The following is a 17313-nucleotide window of genomic DNA, read 5'->3' on the forward strand; positions in this document are numbered from 1 at the left end:
GTGGAGTTGGCACATTCTCCACCTTGATGTGTGAGCTTCTAATGGGTGGTCTAGTTTCCTACTACAAACTGTGTAGGTTCGGTGGATTGGTCACGCTAAATTGTCCGTAGTGTTCAGGGATTTCTAGTTTACGTGCAATAGTTAGGGGAATGGATTTGGAAGGTTGGTATGGACTTGTTGGGCCGAAGGGCCTGTTTCAGCACTGCAGGGATTCTATAAAAATAAGAATGGTAACGATGAGTTTAGAGGTTTTTTTGGCTCGCATACATTGCTGTGATGAGGAACAATGAAGGAGAGAGAGTACAATAGGCCGTTCCTTCTCGGACAGATTACATTTTCGCCCTCTCTGAGCTGAATCACACAATAATGTCATTCTCTCCCAAACTGTACCATGTGAGGTCTCCTTGTACATTCTCCAAACTATGTCTCCATCGCATTCCCTGTTCCATGTAGGTGCATCATTGCTGCTGTCATATACAGAGCCATCCTCTTGGCAGAAAATGGTCTCGGTCGATTTGAAATATATTTGCATGGCCCTGCGTCATTAAAACATAAAATGTTTTATTTATTCAGAATACCTGTGTTAAACTGAAGGCATTTTTTTAAAGAAATACAGAAATTGCTGGAAAAGCTCAGCAGATCTTGATTAAATGCAGTCAACACGGCTATGTGAGGGGTAGGTCATGCCTCACAAACATTATCGAGTCCTTTGAGGATGTGACTAGAAAAGTTGATGAGGGTCGAGCTGTGGATGTGGTGTATATGGGCTTTAGCAAGGCATTTGATAAGGTTCCCCATGGTAGGCTCGTTCAGAAGGTCAGGAGGAATGGGATACAGGGGAACATAGCTGTCTGGATACAGAATTGGCTGGCCACCAGAAGACAGCGAGTGGTAGTAGAAGGAAAATATTCTGCCTGGAAGTCAGTGGTGAGTGGTGTTCCACAGGGCTCTGTCCTTGGGCCTCTATTGTTTGTAACTTTTATTAATGACTTGGATGAGGGGATTTAAGGATGGGTCATCAAGTTTGCAGATGACACAAAGGTTGTAGATGTCGTTGACAGTATAGAGGGCTGTTGTTGGCTGCAGCGGGACATTGACAGGGTGCAGAATGGGCTGAGAGGTGGCAGATGGAGTTCAACCTGGATAAATGTGAGGTGATGCTTTTTGGAAGGTCGAATTTGAAAGCTGAGTACAGGATTAAGGATAGGATTCTTGGTAGTGTAGAGCAACAGAGGGATCTTGGGGTGCAGGTACATAGATCCCTTAAAATGGTCACCCAAGTGGACAGGGTTTTTAAGAAAGCGTATGGTGTTTTGGCTTTCATTAACAGGGGGATTGAGTTTAAGAGTCATGAGATCTTGTTGCAGCTCTATAAAACTTTGGTTAGACCGCACTTGGAATGCTGTGTCCAGTTCTGGTCGCCCTATTATAGGAAAGATGTGGATGATTTGGAGAGGGTTCAGAGGAGGTTTACCAAGATGCTGCCTGGACTGGAGGGCTTATCTTATAAAGAGAGGTTGACTGAGCTCGGACTTTTTTTATTGGAGAAAAGGAGGAGAAGAGGGGACCTAATTGAGGTTTACAAGATAATGTGAGTCATAGATAGAGTCGATAGCCAGAGACTATTTCCCTGGGCAGAAATGACTAACACGAGGGGTCATAGTTTTAAGCTGGTTGGAGGAAAGTATAGAGGGGATGTCAGAGGCTGGTTCTTTACACAGAGTTGTGAGAGTATGGAATGCGTTGCCAGCAGCAGTTGTGGAGGTAGGGTCATTGGGGACATTTAAGAGACTCCTCGACATACATGTAGTCACAGAAATTTGAGGGTGCATTCATGAGGATCAGTGGTCGGCACAACATCGTGGGCTGAAGGCATCGTGGCCTGTTCTGTGCTGTACTGTTCTATGTTCTATGTTCTATGTCTGTCAGCATCCAGATGCCTTTTAAGTGTTGTTGTTGTACCAGCCTCCACCACACCCTCTGGCAGCTCATTCCATACACACACCACCCTCTGTGTGAAAAGGTGCCCTTTAGGCCTCATCAAAACCTTTCCCCTCTCACTTTCAAACAATGCCCTCTAGTTTTGGACACTCCTAACCGGGGGGGGAAACCCTGACTACTCACCCTATCCATGACCGTTCTGATTTTATAAACCTTTGCTGTTGCGAAATGTAACTCCAATCAACACGAATGGCTGTGCTTTCAGTCATCTTGGGCCTAAATTCTGAAATTCAATATTGACATCTCTTCCTTCTCCTTCAAGTCACAATTCTAAATCCATTTTAATCAGTTTGTTCAGATGTTTCACGAGATACATCTGTGGGATTTTCACCTGGACTTTTGTGCCCGGAGGTAGGGACACTAGCATCACTCAGCAATACCCATAAAGCTGTAACAGTATTCTCCTGTGTGTTTGTTCATCAGCCTGTTCTGACATACTGTGACATACCTCTGCAACAGGCAGGACTTGAATCCAGGCCTTCTAGTCCAGAGCTAGGAACACTACCACACAAGTTCAGGAATTGGAATCAAATCCAAAGTACTGTCTCAGAGGCAGGGACACTACCCACTACACTACCATACCCAGATTTTGAGTCATATATTAAGTGCCAGCTTTCAGTTCAGTGTGGATTTATTATAATCAGGTTACCATTACTGAGTTATACAAAACACTTTGTATTGTTAAACAAATGCAAGATATTTGTCTCAACTGTAGGATATTGACTGTATGTGCTATGCTATCGAAATTAACTATGACCATCTTTAATCACTATTATCTGTTTTCTGCAATATTAAGGAAAGAAATCCTGCAGTCACAGTCTGCCCAATGAAGGGTCTCAAATGGATATTTATTACTGAACACCAGAGACGAAGGAAGAGCTTAATTTCTGGTCCCAGAACACTGATCACTCTTAGCCACCTCTAACGTGCGACTGCCCTCTTCCTAAAAACATGAAATGATACCAGGCCGCTGATTACTGTCCAGCCTCTCCTCCCCACTGACTGTGTCAGCAATCTGTCCCTTCTCCCCCTAACCACACAAGGCAAACCAAGCTTAGGGTCTTTGTGAAAATCAAGGCCAGAGTGTTCAGGCATCCTGGAGACGGATGGGCATTTCAAAATTGAAGGGAGAGGGTGAGGAGGCAGTAATATCACACACTGGGCTGAGGGGCGGCAGATGGAGTTTAGTTTGGATTAATGCGAGGTATTGGATTTTGTAAATCAAACAAGAGCAGGACCTATGCAATTAAAAGCAGGGCCTTTGGCAGTGTTGTAGGACAGAGACCTAGGCCGTCAGGTATAATTCTTTATAATTTGCATCTCATACAGATAGTGTGGTCAAGAAGGTGTTTAACACATTTGTCTTCATTGGTCAGACCTTTGAGTATCGGAATTGGGATGTCATGTTGTGGTTGTACAGGATTTGGTGAGACCCCTTCTGAAATACTGTGTCCAGTCTGGTCATCCAACCCGCTCATTCCATAGGCACACCACCCTCTGGGTGAAAAATATGCCCCTTAGGTCACTTTTAAGTGTTTCCCCTCTCATCGCAAGCCTATGTCCTCTAGATTTGGACTCCCCATACCCTTGGAAAATACCTTGACTATTCACTTTGACCTTATTAAGTTGGAGAGGGTTCAGAAGAGATTAACCTAGATGTTGCTGGGAATGGAGGGAGTGAGCTATAAGGAGAGGCTGGGTAGGCTGGGACTTTTTTCACTGAAGTGTATGAGATTAAGGGGTAACTTTACAGTGGTTTACAAAATCATGAAGGGTACAGAGAAGCTGAAGGGCTGAAGTATTTTCTGTAGAGTTGTGGATTCAAAACTGAGGGATATTTTAAGGTGCGAGGCAAAAGATTTACAAAAGTCACGAGAGGTAATTATTTTAGACAGAATCTGGCTTGTGTGTGGAATGAACTTCCAGAGGAAGTGGTGAAAGCAGGGACAGTTACAATGTTTAAAGGACATTTAGATCAGTACATGGATAAGACATCAGTTTGGATGGTGCTGTGAGCAGCTGCCCTCGCCCTCCCCCTCTCTGAATGAATCCCTGTTGGTTTTCAGCCTCTGCCAATGCCTGTGTAGTGGCGTGTGGAGGCCAGCAGAGGGTGGCATTGCATCACTTTAAACACCACAGAGACTGCCAGACCTGCCCCACACAGAGACACACAGATACACACACGGGGATGGTTAGGGCACTACGTGAAGCTCATCGGGTAACTTAAATGAAACATAAAGAAATGCTCAATTCGCCTCATAAACTGTCAAAATATGAGGGACAGATCTGTCAAATTCCACTGTTTAAATAAAACCATCAATTTATCTTTTCACTCTGAAAGTGAACATTTTACATCAACTATTCAAAACTCTGGGACCCTCTTTCTCTTAACTGCTTATTACCCGACTCCAGCTCTACAGCAATATACTGTTTCTGGGTCTACCATCGTCTCATATCACAGGAGCTTGTAAGCTCTCCGTTCAGAACAGCATTCACCCTCTCTTAAAGGTACAGTACACGCTTTCAACTTCATCACATTATACACTGATGAATATAGATAAGTGGGACCTATCAGGATTTATTCTTGCTCTGTGGTTTGTCAATACATCATCTACGAGGTAGGGAGGAGGGACTTGGGAGAGGGGCGTTGGAAATGCAATAGGTGGAAGGAGGTCAAGTTGATGGTGATAGGCCGGAGTGGGGTTGGGGGCAGAGAGGTCAGGAAGAAGATTGCAGGTTAGGAATGTGTTGACATTACTTGCGCCCATACCTACCCCTTTACTTCCCCCCAAGGCCCCAAGGATGCAAAACGTGCGCCCACACTTCCCCCCCACTTCCCTCCAAGGCCCCAAGGGATCCTTCCATATCCGCCACAAATTCACCTGCACCTCCAAACACATCATTTATTGCATCCGCTGCACCCGATGTGGCCTCCACGATATTGGGGAGACAGGCTGCCTACTTGTGGAATGTTTCAGAGAACACCTCTGGGACACCCGGACCAACCAACCCAACCACCCCGTGGCTCAACACTTCAACTCCCCCTCCCACTCCACCAAGGACATGCAGGTCCTTGGACTCCTCCATCGCCAGACCATAGCAACACGACGTTTGGAGGAGGAGGGCCTCATCTTCCGCCTAGGAACCCTCCAACCACAAGGGATGAACTCAGATTTTTCCAGTTTCCTCATTTCCCCTCCCCTCACCTTGTCTCAGTCCCAAACCTCAAACTCAGCACCACCTTCCTAACCTGCAATCTTCTTCCTGACCTCTCCACCCCCACCCCCACTCCGGCCTATCACCCTCACCTCGACCTCCTTCCACCTATCGAATATCCAATGCCCCTCCCCCAAGTCCCTCCTCCCTACCTTTTATCTTAGCCTGCTGGACACACTTTTATCATTCCTGAAGAAGGGCTCATGCCCGAAACATCGATTCTCCTGTTCCCTGGATGCTGCCTGACCTGCTGCGCTTTTCCAGCAACACATGTTCAGCTCTGATCTCCAGCATCTGCAGTCCTCACTTTCTCCTACAATATTTCATCTACTCTGTCTTGTATGTGTCAGGATTTTTGTTGCTGCATTGACAGCATGTCATTATTCGACGCTGTCCATAGGAATATATCAGTATTTTACTTGCTCACATTTGTGTGTGGGGGGCAGGATTTCAGTTGTTTCATGGGGACTGTGATGCTATGACAATCTCAATGTTTGTGGATGGCACCGAGCCTGGAAGAACTCTGAAGTCTATGGAGGACAGTGTGGCACTCCAGCAGGACAGTGATACGTCGGTGTAGTGTTCAGGTGTAAGGCAGATGGGGATCAGTGCAGAGCAGTGTGAGGTGATACACTTTGGTAGGAAAGACAATGAATGGCAGTTTAAAGCAGGCTGTGCCTTTATAAAGGGGGTGCAGGAACAGAGGGCACTGCGTGTATATGAGCACAGATTGTTGAAGATGTCAGGACAGGTGGGGAGGGCAGTAACTGTCACAGATTAGTTTCAGTATCTGAGCTGTTTACAGGGGGAGGTGTAGGAGGGAGTCTCCATGCTTCCTTCCTGGGAGGTGGTGGTGATGTGTTGTGAGCCCACCCTCCTGCCCACCGAGACCGTGGGGTTTCCATTTGTACCAGCTCGACACAAAAGGGAGATGGTATCAGGGCCAGGGCTTCTAAGTTGTGCCGGGGGGAAACGGAGGTGCCAGTGGGTTTAAAGTGAGAATTGCCCTTCACTGAACGTTGCTCCTTACTCGGTCGGTGGGATGTGGATGTTTCAGAATCTGCACACGAGGAGTCCCGGTCCTCTCTGACGCGTGCCAGGGTCCTCCCCAGATGGCGGGGGGAGGGGGAGGGGTTGAGGGAACGGATATCGGGCACTCCACCACCCGGCTTGTCCCTTTCTGTCTTATTCCAGGCTGTTTCTCCTGGAATGGGAGAAGGGGAGGGAGGGAGTGAGGGTGGGAGTGGGTGGCGTTGCTGTTAGTGCTGGTGTAGGTGGGGAGGGGGTTATGGTGAGGTGTCCGGAGGCAGTCAGTCCACAGTGCTGTATCCATGCAGTGTTATTAGTGTGGGGGTGAAGTGGAGGGAGGGGGGGGAGAGAGGGGGGAGAGAGAGAGAGAGACAGAGGGACAGAGACAGAGAGAGAGAGAGAGAAGGTGCAGCATGCGGCAGTGAGAGTGGTGGAGCATGAGCCTTGTTTGGGGGGTCGGTGCTATAACAGATGTACAGTGAGTGTGAAGGAGCAGAGAGAATATGGTGACCCTTACCCTGACAGAGCGGGGAAGGTTATTGATGCTTGTCCTGTATTGCGGGACATTTCCTCAGACCACAGATACTGCACTAATCTGGCTTGTGAGCTCAGACCAAGCTCAGGGGACTGGTGGTGTGGTCCCTTCTAGAAAGAGAATGGTCTCCCTCTGTACTAATGCCCGAAACGTCGATTCTCCTGTTCCCTAGATGCTGCCTGACCTGCTGCGCTTTTCCAGCAACGCATTTCCATCCCTCTGTACTAGCCCATCCAGCAGGCCCTCCGTGCCCCTGTCGACAAACTGTGGTGTAATTGCCTCTTATCTGCCATGCTCGGGGTAAACTGTGCAGGGCATCTCCTAACAGAGAAATCTAAAACATGTACCCATTGGCCATTTTAAGATGGCACCAATGCCAGGGATCAGGGAATATCCAGGGGTAACCGGGCGATGGTGAGTACCACCCGCCATGATGGGTGGGAGAATCGGCCTGGTATTGAAGGAGAGGGGCACAATGGGGTGGGCTGGGTAGTTAATGAGGTGAGTCCGATACGATAGCACCAGGAAACTAGCTCAGCCTCGTGTGGACAATCCCTCTGTCACACTCAGGGAAAATCAAACAAAGATAAATTATTGTTAGATTCTACCCAATGAGACATCGATTCTGTTGAAACTAATTCCAGTTACAAAGATGCAGAACAAATGCTCATCTGGCCTCACAGCAATATCCCTTTTTCCCATCTTTCCTGGGAAGACAGGCTCATGTTACAGGATGTTATCGAAGTGTCTAATTTCAGCATTCTGAAACCTGGGAACACATCCTTCCATGATACTGTCCCTGAGTCTCCCCATCTCTGTCTATACCCCAAACCCCTCCCATGTGGTGAGATTTAAACTGATTCCCCCACCATCTCTCTGTGGCAGTGATGTTCACACCCACAGCACCCCCTTGTCAGGGCACAATGGAGATATGGAGCTGGAAATGGGTGGGAGCTGTACATCCTGTCACTCCCAGCATGGGCTGCAAGTTTCGCCGCGTCGGGCAGTGGTCTCACACAGTGTTACTGAGCAATGCACTGGGGTGGGGTACACAGCCCTACATGTTGAGAGGGTAACTGCTCCTGGGTTACAGATCAATGCACTGGGATGGTGTCCCCGGAAGGTTCTGTCCCTGACATTGTTTGTGAATGGCCGGACGTCAGTGAATTGAACAAACGATAAGATCCCGAGGGAAGAGATCCCGTTGCAGGGAGAAGGAGACACTGTTCCGAAGGCCCCTCAGGCAGTTAAAGGGGTGAATACGTTTTCCCTGCGTTTACATTTCTCCACGACACAGGATCGACCACAATTTAGACCAAAATACAGGAATTCCCAAACTCCGTGTGTCTTCAGGAAACTGGGAGAGAATCCTTCAGGACAGCAACGTTCCCACCCTCCGTATGAGGAACTGGGAAGGAGTGACCTGTGTCTGCTCTCGGGTGATCGAGTGTGTGGGAATGTTCTAGAAACCATCTGTCCTTACGGATGTGTCTCTGTGTGTTTGGGGAGGGAGGGTTTCTTGTGGTTTATGTCACATTTTTGTCAGTAATTCCGACCTTCCCATTTGTTATTCCAGCTCCAATTATCTTAATAAATCCCTGAACACAGGGACACATTTGAATATCTCACTGGGTCCCCGATCAAACGGGTCCCTTTGCCTCCAGGCTGATGGATAATGGGTTTGTTTTCCTTCCTCACAGTTAACGTAGTGACCATCTACGTCCTGCTTTATAAAGATTGTGGATTGTCTCCATGTGTCAGACGTTACCTGGGGGCCATGGCAGCAGCGGATCTCCTGGTCATTATCCTCGACCTGATCCTGAGACACATTCCCATTGTTTATCAGGAACAGTTTTATTTCCTGAAGGACTCCGTCCCCGTGTGTAATATCCACGCCGTCCTGCTTTATGCAGCCACTGACTGCTCTGTCTGGTTCACCGTCACTTTCACCTTTGATCGGTTTGTGGCCATTTGTTGCCAGAAGCTGAAAAGTAAATATTGCAGTGAGAAAACGGTGGCTGTGGTTCTGGGAGCAGTGACTGTGCTGAGCTGTTTAAAGGACATTTCCTGGTATTTTATGCTCACGGCTCGATATAAGCTGGGGAACCGCGCCTGGTTTTGTGATGCAAGAGGCGGTGTTAAATTCTCCATTGTCTGGGTCACAATCGAGTTCCTCCACCACATTCTAACCCCGGGTGTCCCATTTCTCCTGGTCCTGCTGCTCAATGTTCTCACCGTCAGACACATTGTAGTGATCAGCAGAGCCCGCAGGAGACTCCGCGCTCACACCAATGGGGACGCTCAGTCTGACACTGAAATGAGAAACCGAAAAAAATCCATCATTTTACTGTTTGTGATCTCGGCCAATTTCATCCTGTTATGGCCATCGTTAATGCTGTATTCTATATGGTTCCGGATGTGGCATATTGGGTATCGGTCTGTGTATCTCCATCCCCTTGTGCAGGAATTGGGCTTCATGCTGCAGCTCCTCAGTTGCTGCACAAACACCGCGATTTATGCCGTGACCCAAACTAAGTTCAGGCAGCAGCTGAAGAATGTGCTGAAATATCCCTTCACCCAAATCCGTCCATCCATCAAATTCCCTCATTAATCACACCATCCGGGATTTTCTCATTTCAGTTCAGTGTTTCAGCGATGGAGCATCCTGTCGCGATGGTAACAGACTGAGGGTAGCGCTGGTTTGTCCATCCTTATCCCACAGGGGGGTTACAGGGAAGCATTTCAATGTTTCTCACAACTCAGGGGCCGGTGAGAAAAGGCACCATCCCACTGACTGTATCCATCACTTCCATTTGTAAACAATAAAAATGTTGTTTAAAGCGTGCCGAGCAGCAGAGTGACCGATGTTGTTGTGTGTCTTTGTGTTGGAGAAACTGAGCTGGAGAGAGACAGACTCAGCCCCAAGTCCTGGTCCTCAGGGAAGGGGAGGGCACCGGGTCCTGAGCTCAGGAGCTGGGTTTAACTCCCTCTGTCCCCCCTACTCCAACCTGGCCTCCCCATTTCCTCTCCCCCACTCTTCCTCCTCAATTCTCTCCCTCTCTTTCTCTTTCTGCACACTGTCTCTTTCTCACCACCTCTCCCTTTCACTCTCTCGCGTCCCCTCTCAGACACCACCCCAACCCCGGTTTCTCCACCTGCCTCCACTATTCTTTCTGCCTCACTCTCCCCCTCTCTCTCTCACACCCCAACATGAGTTTATCCACCTGCCTCCACTCTTCTCTCTCCCCCTCACCCTCACGCTCTCTCTCTCTCTCTCCTGCCGTCTCTCTCTCCCTCCTGCAATGTCGTCTCTACCCCGTTTTCCCCACCTCCCACTTCCGACATCTCTTTATCATGTCACCCACACGCAGCCTCACCACCAACCCCCCAATCTCTGGGTCAGAGGGAGAGGGAAGGACCAGGGAGACAGAGTGTGTCTGAGACAGAGGAAGGGCAGGACAGGAGGGAGAGAGATTCATTCAGTGAGAAACGGAGGGACGTGGGGAGAGAGAGAGAGACCAAGGTTGGGAGTTCGGGAGTGAGAGAAGATGGAGAGAGAGCGAAGGAGCAGGGAGAGACAGAGGGAGAGAGAGAGGGAAGGGAAAGATAAGTTGAGGGAGGGAGAGAGAGAAATAGGGTAGGACATAATGAGAGAGGGGTCAGAGAGAGAGGGGACATAGAGAGGGGGCAAAGAGAAGGGGGACAGAGAGGGGGGACTGAGAGGGGGGAAATAGAGGGGGTCAGAGTGAGGGCGACACTGAGAGGGGGACAAAGAGAGAGGGAGATAGAGGGGATCAGAGAGAGGGGGTCAGAGAGAGAGGGGACAGAGAGAGAGAGGGGACAGAGAGATGGGCCGAGAGAGAGGGACAGAGAGAAGGGGACAGAGAGAGAGGGGGACAGAGAGAGAGGGGGACAGAGAGAGGGGGACAGAGAGAGAGGGGGCAGAGAGAGGGGGACAGAGAGGGGGGTAGAGAGAGGGGGACAGAGAGAGAGGGGGACAGGGAGAGAGCGGGCAGAGAGAGGGGGACAGAGAGGGGGGCAAAGAGAGGGGGACAGAGAGAGGGGGACAGAGAGAGAGGGGGACAGAGAGAGAGGTGACAGAGAGAGAGGGGACAGAGAGAGAGGGACAGAGAGAGAGGGGACAGAGAGAGGGGTCAGAGAGAGGGGGACAGAGAAAGGGGGACAGAGAGAGAGAGGGACAGAGAGAGAGGAGGACAGAGAGATGGGAACAGAGAGAGGGGTGACAGAGAGAGGGGAACAGAAGGAGAGGGGACAGAGAGTGGGGGAGATAGAGGGGTTCAAAGAGAGGGGGAAACAGAGGGGGGACATAGAGAGGTGGTGACAGTGAGGGGGTACAGACAGAGGCGTGTGGGAGCGAGAGGGGGTCAGAGAGAGGGCGACAGAGAGAGGGGGCAGAAAGAGGGCGACAGAGAGAGGGGGAGAGAGAGAAAGGGGAATAGAGAGAGGGCGGGACAGAGAGTGGGGGAGATAGAGGGGGACAGAGAGAGAGGGACAGAGAGAGAGGGAGACAGAGAGAGAGGCACAGAGAGAGAGGGACACAGAGAGGGGCAGAGAGAGAGGGCAGAGAGATATTTGGGCAGAGAGAGGGGGACAGAGAGAGGGGGCAGAGAGAGCGGGACAGAGAGGGGGGAAAGAGAGAGGTGGGTGGGAGGGAGAGGGGGCAGAGAGAAGGCGAAAGAGAGAGGGGGACAGAGAGTGGGGGAGATAGAGGGGGTCAGAGAGAGGGGACATAGAGAGCGGGAGATAGAGGGGAACAGAGAGAGGGGGACAGAGAGTGGGGGACAGAGGGAGGGGGACAGAGTGGGGGAGAGAGAGTTGGTCAGAGAGAGGGGCACAGAGAGTGGTGGGATGGAGAGAGTGGGGGACAGAGAGAGAGACCGGACAGAGAGAGAGGGACAGGGGTGGCACAGAGCGGGGGAGAGAGAGGGGACAGAGATAGAGGGGGCAGAGAGAGGGGGGGCAGAGAGAGAGGGAGGTACAGGGAGAGAGGCGGGTGGGAGAGAGAGTGGGTCAGCGAGAGGCGGGTGGGAGAGAGAGGGGGACTGAGAGAGGGGAAACAGAGAGAGCGGGACAAAGAGAGATGGGGACAGAGAGAGAGGGCGACAAAGAGGGGGGATAGAGAGAGGCGGGTGTAAGAGAGAGGGAGACAGAGAAAGGGGGAGAGCGAGAGGGGGAGATAGAGGGGGTCAGATGGAGGAGGACAAAGAGAGGGGCACAGAGAGTGGGGGGATAGAGGGTGTCAGAGAGAGGGGGACAGAAAGAGGGGGAGGTAGAGGGGATCAAGAGAGAGGGCGACAGAGAGATGGGGCACAGAGAGTGGGGGAGATAGAGGGGGTCAGAGAGAGATGGGGAACAGAAAGAGGGGGAGCTGGAGGGAGTCAGAGGGAGGGGGACAGAGAGAACGGCACAGAGAGTGGGGGAGATAGAGGGGGAGACAGAGAGGGGGCAGAGAGCGGGGACAGAGAGAGGGGGACAGATAGAGAGGTGGGTGGGAGAGAGAAGGGGACAGAGAGGGGGGACAGAGAGAGGGTGACAGAGAGAGAGGTCAGAGAGAGGGTTACAGAGAGAGGGGAATAGAGAGTGGGGGAGATAGAGGGGGTCAGAGAGATGGGGACAGAGAGAGAGGGACACTGAGAGAGAGGGGGCAGAGAGAGGGCGACAGAGAGAGGGGGACAGAGAGAGGGACAGAGCGAGGGAGGGTCAGAGGGAGGGGGACAGAGAGAGGTGCACAGAGAGTGGGGGAGATAGAGGGGGACAGAGAGAGAGGGGGCAGAGAGAGATGCGACAGAGAGAGGGTCACAGAGTGAGGGGGGCAGAGAGAGAGAGGGACAGAGAGAGTGGGACAGAGAGAGACGGGGACAGAGCGAGGGCGGAAAAAGGGAGCCGGGTGGGAGGGAGATGGGGCAGAGAGAGGTTGACAGAGAGAGGGGCACAGAGAGTGGGGGAGATAGAGGGGGATACAGAGAGAGGGGACAGAGAGAGGGGGACACCGAGAGGGGGACAGAGAGAGGGGGACAGAGAGGGGGGAGATAGAGGGGGAGACAAAGAGGGGACAGAGAGAGGGAGACAGAGAGAGAGGGGGACAGAGAGAGGGGGACAGAGAGAGGGGGACAGAGAGGGGGGCAGACAGAAATGGGACAGAGAGAGGGGGGCAGAGAGAGGCGGGTGGGAGAGAGAGGGGTCAGAGAGAGGCGGGTGGGAGAGAGAGGGGGACAGAGAGGGGGGAACAGATTGAACGGGACAGAGAGAGAGGGGGACTGAGCGAGAGGGGGAAAAAGAGGGGGGATAGAGACAGGCGGGTGGGAGAGAGGGCAGAGAGAGGGGGACAGAGAGAGGGCGACAGACAGAGCGGTTCAGAGAGCGGGGGAGAGAGAGAGGCGGGTAGATGAGAGAGGGGGTCAGAGAGATGGCGACAGAGAGAGTGGGACAGAGAGTGGGGTAGATAGCGGGGGTCAGAGAGAGGGAACAGAGAGAGAGGGGACAGAGAGGGGGGCAGAGAGAGGGGTATAGAGAGAGGGGGACAGAGAGAGGGGGACAGAGAGAGGGGCAGCGAGAGAGGGACAGAGAGAGACGGGGTCAGAGAAAGGGCGACAAAGAGAGGGGAACAGAAAGAGGGGGACAGAGAGCGTGGGGCAGAGAGCGGGGAGAGAGAGAGACGGGTGGGAGATAGAGGGGGTCAGAGAGAGGGCGACAGAGAGAGGGGAACAGAGAGTGGGGGAGATAGAGGGGGTCAGAGAGATTGGGACAGAGAGAGGGGGACAGAGAGAGGGCGGCAGAGAGGGGAGGACAGAGAGAGGGGGATAGAGAGAGAGAGGGACAGAGAGAGAGGCAGTCAGAGAGAGGGGGAAAGAGAGAGGGGGAGATAGAGGGAGTCAGAGGAAGGGGGACAGAGAGCGGGGCACAGAGAGTGGGGGAGATAGAGGGGGTCAGAGAGAGGGGGACAGAAAGAGGGGAGGCAGAGTGGGTTAGACAGAGGGGTCAGAGAGAGGGGCACAGAGAGTGGGGGAGATAGAGGGGGACAGAGAGAGGGGACAGAGAGAGAGAGGCAGAGTGAGCGGGGCAGAGTGAGCGGAGCAGAGAGAGGGGGGACAGAGAGAGGGGGGCAGAGAGAGAGGGGGAAGAGAGAGAGGTGGTGGGAGGGAGATGGGAGCAGAGAGAGGGCGACAGAGTGAGGAGCACAGAGAGTGGGGGAGATAGAGGTGGTCAGAGAGAGGGGTACAGAGTGGGGGAGAGAGAAAGGGGGTCAGAGAGAGGGGCACAGAAAGTGGGCGGGTGGAGAGAGTGGGGGACAGAGAGAGGGGACAGAGAGAGAAAGGTGGACAGGGAGGGGGGCAGAGAGAGAGGGTGCAGAGAGAGGGCAACAGAGATGGGGGCAGAGAGAGAGGGGGCAGTGAGAGGGCGACAGAGAGGGGGGCAGAAAGCGGGGGAGAGAGAGAAGGGCCAGAGGGGTACAGACAGAGGGGGACAGAGAGAGGGGGCAGAGAGAAAGGGGGACAGAGAGAGGGGGACAGAGTGAGGCGGGTGGGAGAGAGAGGGGGACAGAGAGGGGGAACAGAGAGAGCGGGACAGAGAGGGGGGGGGATTGAGAGAGAGAGGGAGTGAGAGAGAGGGGGACAAAGAGGGGTGATAGAGAGAGGCGGGTGGGAGAGAGAGTGGGCAGAGAGAGGGGGACAGAGAAAGGGCGACAAACAGAGGGGGTCCGAGAGCGGGGGAGAGAGAGAGGCGGGTGGGAGAGAGAGGGGGTCAGAGAGATGGCGACGGAGAGATTGGACAGAGAGTGGGGAGATAGCGGAGGTCAGAGAGAGGGGTACAGTGAGAGAGGGGGCCAGAGAGAGAGGGGGTCAGTGAGAGGGGGACAGAGAGAGGGGGAGATAGAGGGGGTCAGAGAGAGGGGGACAGAAAGAGGGGGAGGTAGATTGGGTCAGAGAGAGGGGCACAGAGAATGGGGGAGATAGAGTGAGACAGAGAGGGGGGTACAGAGAGAGAGGGGGACAGAAAGAGAGGGGCAGAGAGAGGGGGGGCAGAGAGAGGGGGACAGAAAGAGAGGGGCAGAGAGAGATGGGGCAGAGAGAGGGGGACAGAGTGAGGGGGCAGAGAGAGAGGGGGACAGAGAGAGAGGGACAGAGAGAGAGGGGAAAGAGAGAGGCGGGTGGGAGGGAGAGGGGGCAGAGAGAGGGCGACAGAGAGAGGGGCACAGAGAGTGGGGGAGATAGAGGGGGTCAGAGAGAGGGGGACAGAGAGAGAGGGAGATAGAGGAGGACAGAGAGAGGGGTACAGAGTGCGGGAGAGAGCGAGGGGGTCAGAGAGAGGGTCACAGAGAGTGGGGGGATGTAAAGAGAGTGGGGGACAGAGACATAGGGGGTCAGAGAGAGGAGGGTGGGAGAGAGAGGGGGACAAAGAGAGGGGGAACAGAGAGAGGCAGGTGGGAGAGAGATGGGGCAGAGAGAGGAGGACAGAGAGAGGGCGACAGACAGAGGCGGGCAGAGAGCGGGGAGATAGAGACGGGTGGGAGAGAGAGGGGGTCAGAGAGATGGCGACAGAGAGAGTGGGACAGAGAGTGGGGAGATAGCGGGGGTCAGAGAGAGGGGTACAGTGAGAGAGGGGGACAGAGAGAGAGGGGGACAGAGAGAAAGGGGGACAGAGAGAAAGGGGACAGAGAGAGGGGGACAGAGGGAGGGCGACAGAGAGAGAGGGACAGAGGGAGAGGGTCAGAGAGAGGGCGAAAAAGAGAAGGGAAAGAGAGAGAGAGGGCGACAGAGAGAGGGGGGACAGAGAGAGGGGGACAGAGAGAGAGGGCAGAGAGAAAGGGGGACAAAGAGAGAGGAGGACAGAGAGAGAGACGGGCAGAGAGAGAGATGGGGGCAGGGAGAGGGGAGCAGAGAGAGATGGGGGCAGAGAGAGGGGGACAGAGTGAGGGGGGCAGAGAGAGAGGGGGACAGAGAGAGGGGGCAGAGAGAGAGGAGGACAGAGAGAGAGGGAAAGAGAGAGAGGTGGGTGGGAGGGAGATGGGGCAGAGAGAGGGTGACAGAGAAAGGGACACAGAGAGTGGGGGAAATAGAGGGGGTCAGAGAGAGGAGGACAGAGAGAGGGGAAGATAGAGGAGGACAGAGAGAGGGGTACAGAGTGGGGGAGAGAGCGAGGGGGTCAGAGAGAGGGGAACAGAGAGTGGGTGGATGGAGAGAGTGGGAGAAAGAGAGAGAGAGGGGTCAGAGAGACGCGGGTGGGAAAGAGAGGGGGACAGAGTGAGGGGGACAGAGAGAGAGGGACAGAGAGAGAGGGGTCAGAGAAAGGGCGATAAAGAGAGTGGAACAGAAAGAGGGGAACAGAGAGCGCGGGGCGGAGAGAGAGGTGGACAGAGAGAGTGGGGACAGAGAGAGAGGGGGACAGAGAGGCTGGATAGAGAGAGGCGGGTTGGAGAGAGAGGGCGACAGAGAGAGGGGGCAGAGAGCGGGGAGAGAGAGAGGCGGGTGTGAGAGAGAGGGTGTCAGAGAAAGGGGGACAGAGAGAGATGGGGGTGTGAGAGAGACCGTGTCAGAGAGAGGGGGACAGAGAGAGAGGGGGACAGAGAGACGGGGAACAGAGAGAGCAGGACAGAGAGAGAGGGGGACAAAGTGGGGGGATTAATAGAGGCGGGTAGGAGAGAGAGGGGGACAGAGAGAGGGGGCAGATAGAGGGGGAGTTAGTGGGGACAGAGAGAGGGGGATAGAGAGTGGGGACAGAGAGAGGGGGCACAGAGCGGGGAGAGAGAGAGAGGCGGGTGGTAGATAGAGGGGTTCAGAGAGAGGGCGACAGAGAGGGGGATGGAGAGAGTGGGGACACAGAGAGAGAGGGGTACAGAGAGAGAGGGGGTTAGAGAGGGGGGGCAGAGAGAGAGGATCAGAGAGAGGGCGACAGAAAAGGTGGACAGAGAGAGGGGGCAAAGAGAGAGGGGGACAGAGAGAGGGGGAAAGAGAGAGGGGGACAGAGAGTGGGGGTGATAGAGGGGATCAGACAGAGGGGGACAGAAAGAGGGGAAAGTCGAGGGGATCAGAGAGAGATATACAGAGAGAGGGGCACAGAGAGTGGGGGAGATAGAGGGGGTCAGAGAGAGGGGGACAGAAAGAGGGGGAGGTAGATTGGGTCAGAGAGAGGGGCACAGAGAATGGGGGAGATAGAGTGAGACAGAGAGGGGGGTACAGAGAGAGAGGGGACAGAAAGAGAGGGGCAGAGAGAGGGGGGGCAGAGAGAGGGGGACAGAAAGAGAGGGGCAGAGAGAGATGGGGCAGAGAGAGGGGGACAGAGTGAGGGGGCAGAGAGAGAGGGGGACAGAGAGAGAGGGACAGAGAGAGAGGGGAAAGAGAGAGGCGGGTGGGAGGGAGAGGGGGCAGAGAGAGGGCGACAGAGAGAGGGGCACAGAGAGTGGGGTAGATAGAGGGGGTCAGAGAGAGGGGGACAGAGAGAGAGGGAGATAGAGGAGGACAGAGAGAGGGGTACAGAGTGCGGGAGAGAGCGAGGGGGTCAGAGAGAGGGTC

The 17313-nt window shown here is 53.5% G+C and overlaps 1 protein-coding gene across 1 annotated transcript in view; it reads right to left on the minus strand.

Moving 5' to 3' along the window:
- The window catches only part of LOC148137489 (uncharacterized), a 195846-nt gene extending 186628 nt beyond the window's left edge, over positions 1 to 9218 (minus strand). The window contains exons 1-2 of the mRNA XM_087982349.1: positions 8867 to 9218; positions 8545 to 8765 (exon numbers count right to left, since the gene is read on the minus strand). Of these exons, the coding sequence (XP_087838475.1) occupies positions 8545 to 8765; positions 8867 to 9028 (383 nt within the window). The 5' untranslated portion in view covers positions 9029 to 9218. The remainder of the gene's footprint in view (positions 1 to 8544; positions 8766 to 8866) is intronic.
- Between the last annotated feature and the right edge of the window lie 8095 nt (positions 9219 to 17313).

Source organism: Chiloscyllium plagiosum, unplaced genomic scaffold (genome assembly GCF_037043375.1).
Source record: "Chiloscyllium plagiosum isolate Xiang-an unplaced genomic scaffold, Cpla_swu_hap1 HiC_scaffold_43, whole genome shotgun sequence".
In the NCBI taxonomy this organism is placed as follows: Eukaryota; Metazoa; Chordata; class Chondrichthyes; order Orectolobiformes; family Hemiscylliidae; genus Chiloscyllium; species Chiloscyllium plagiosum.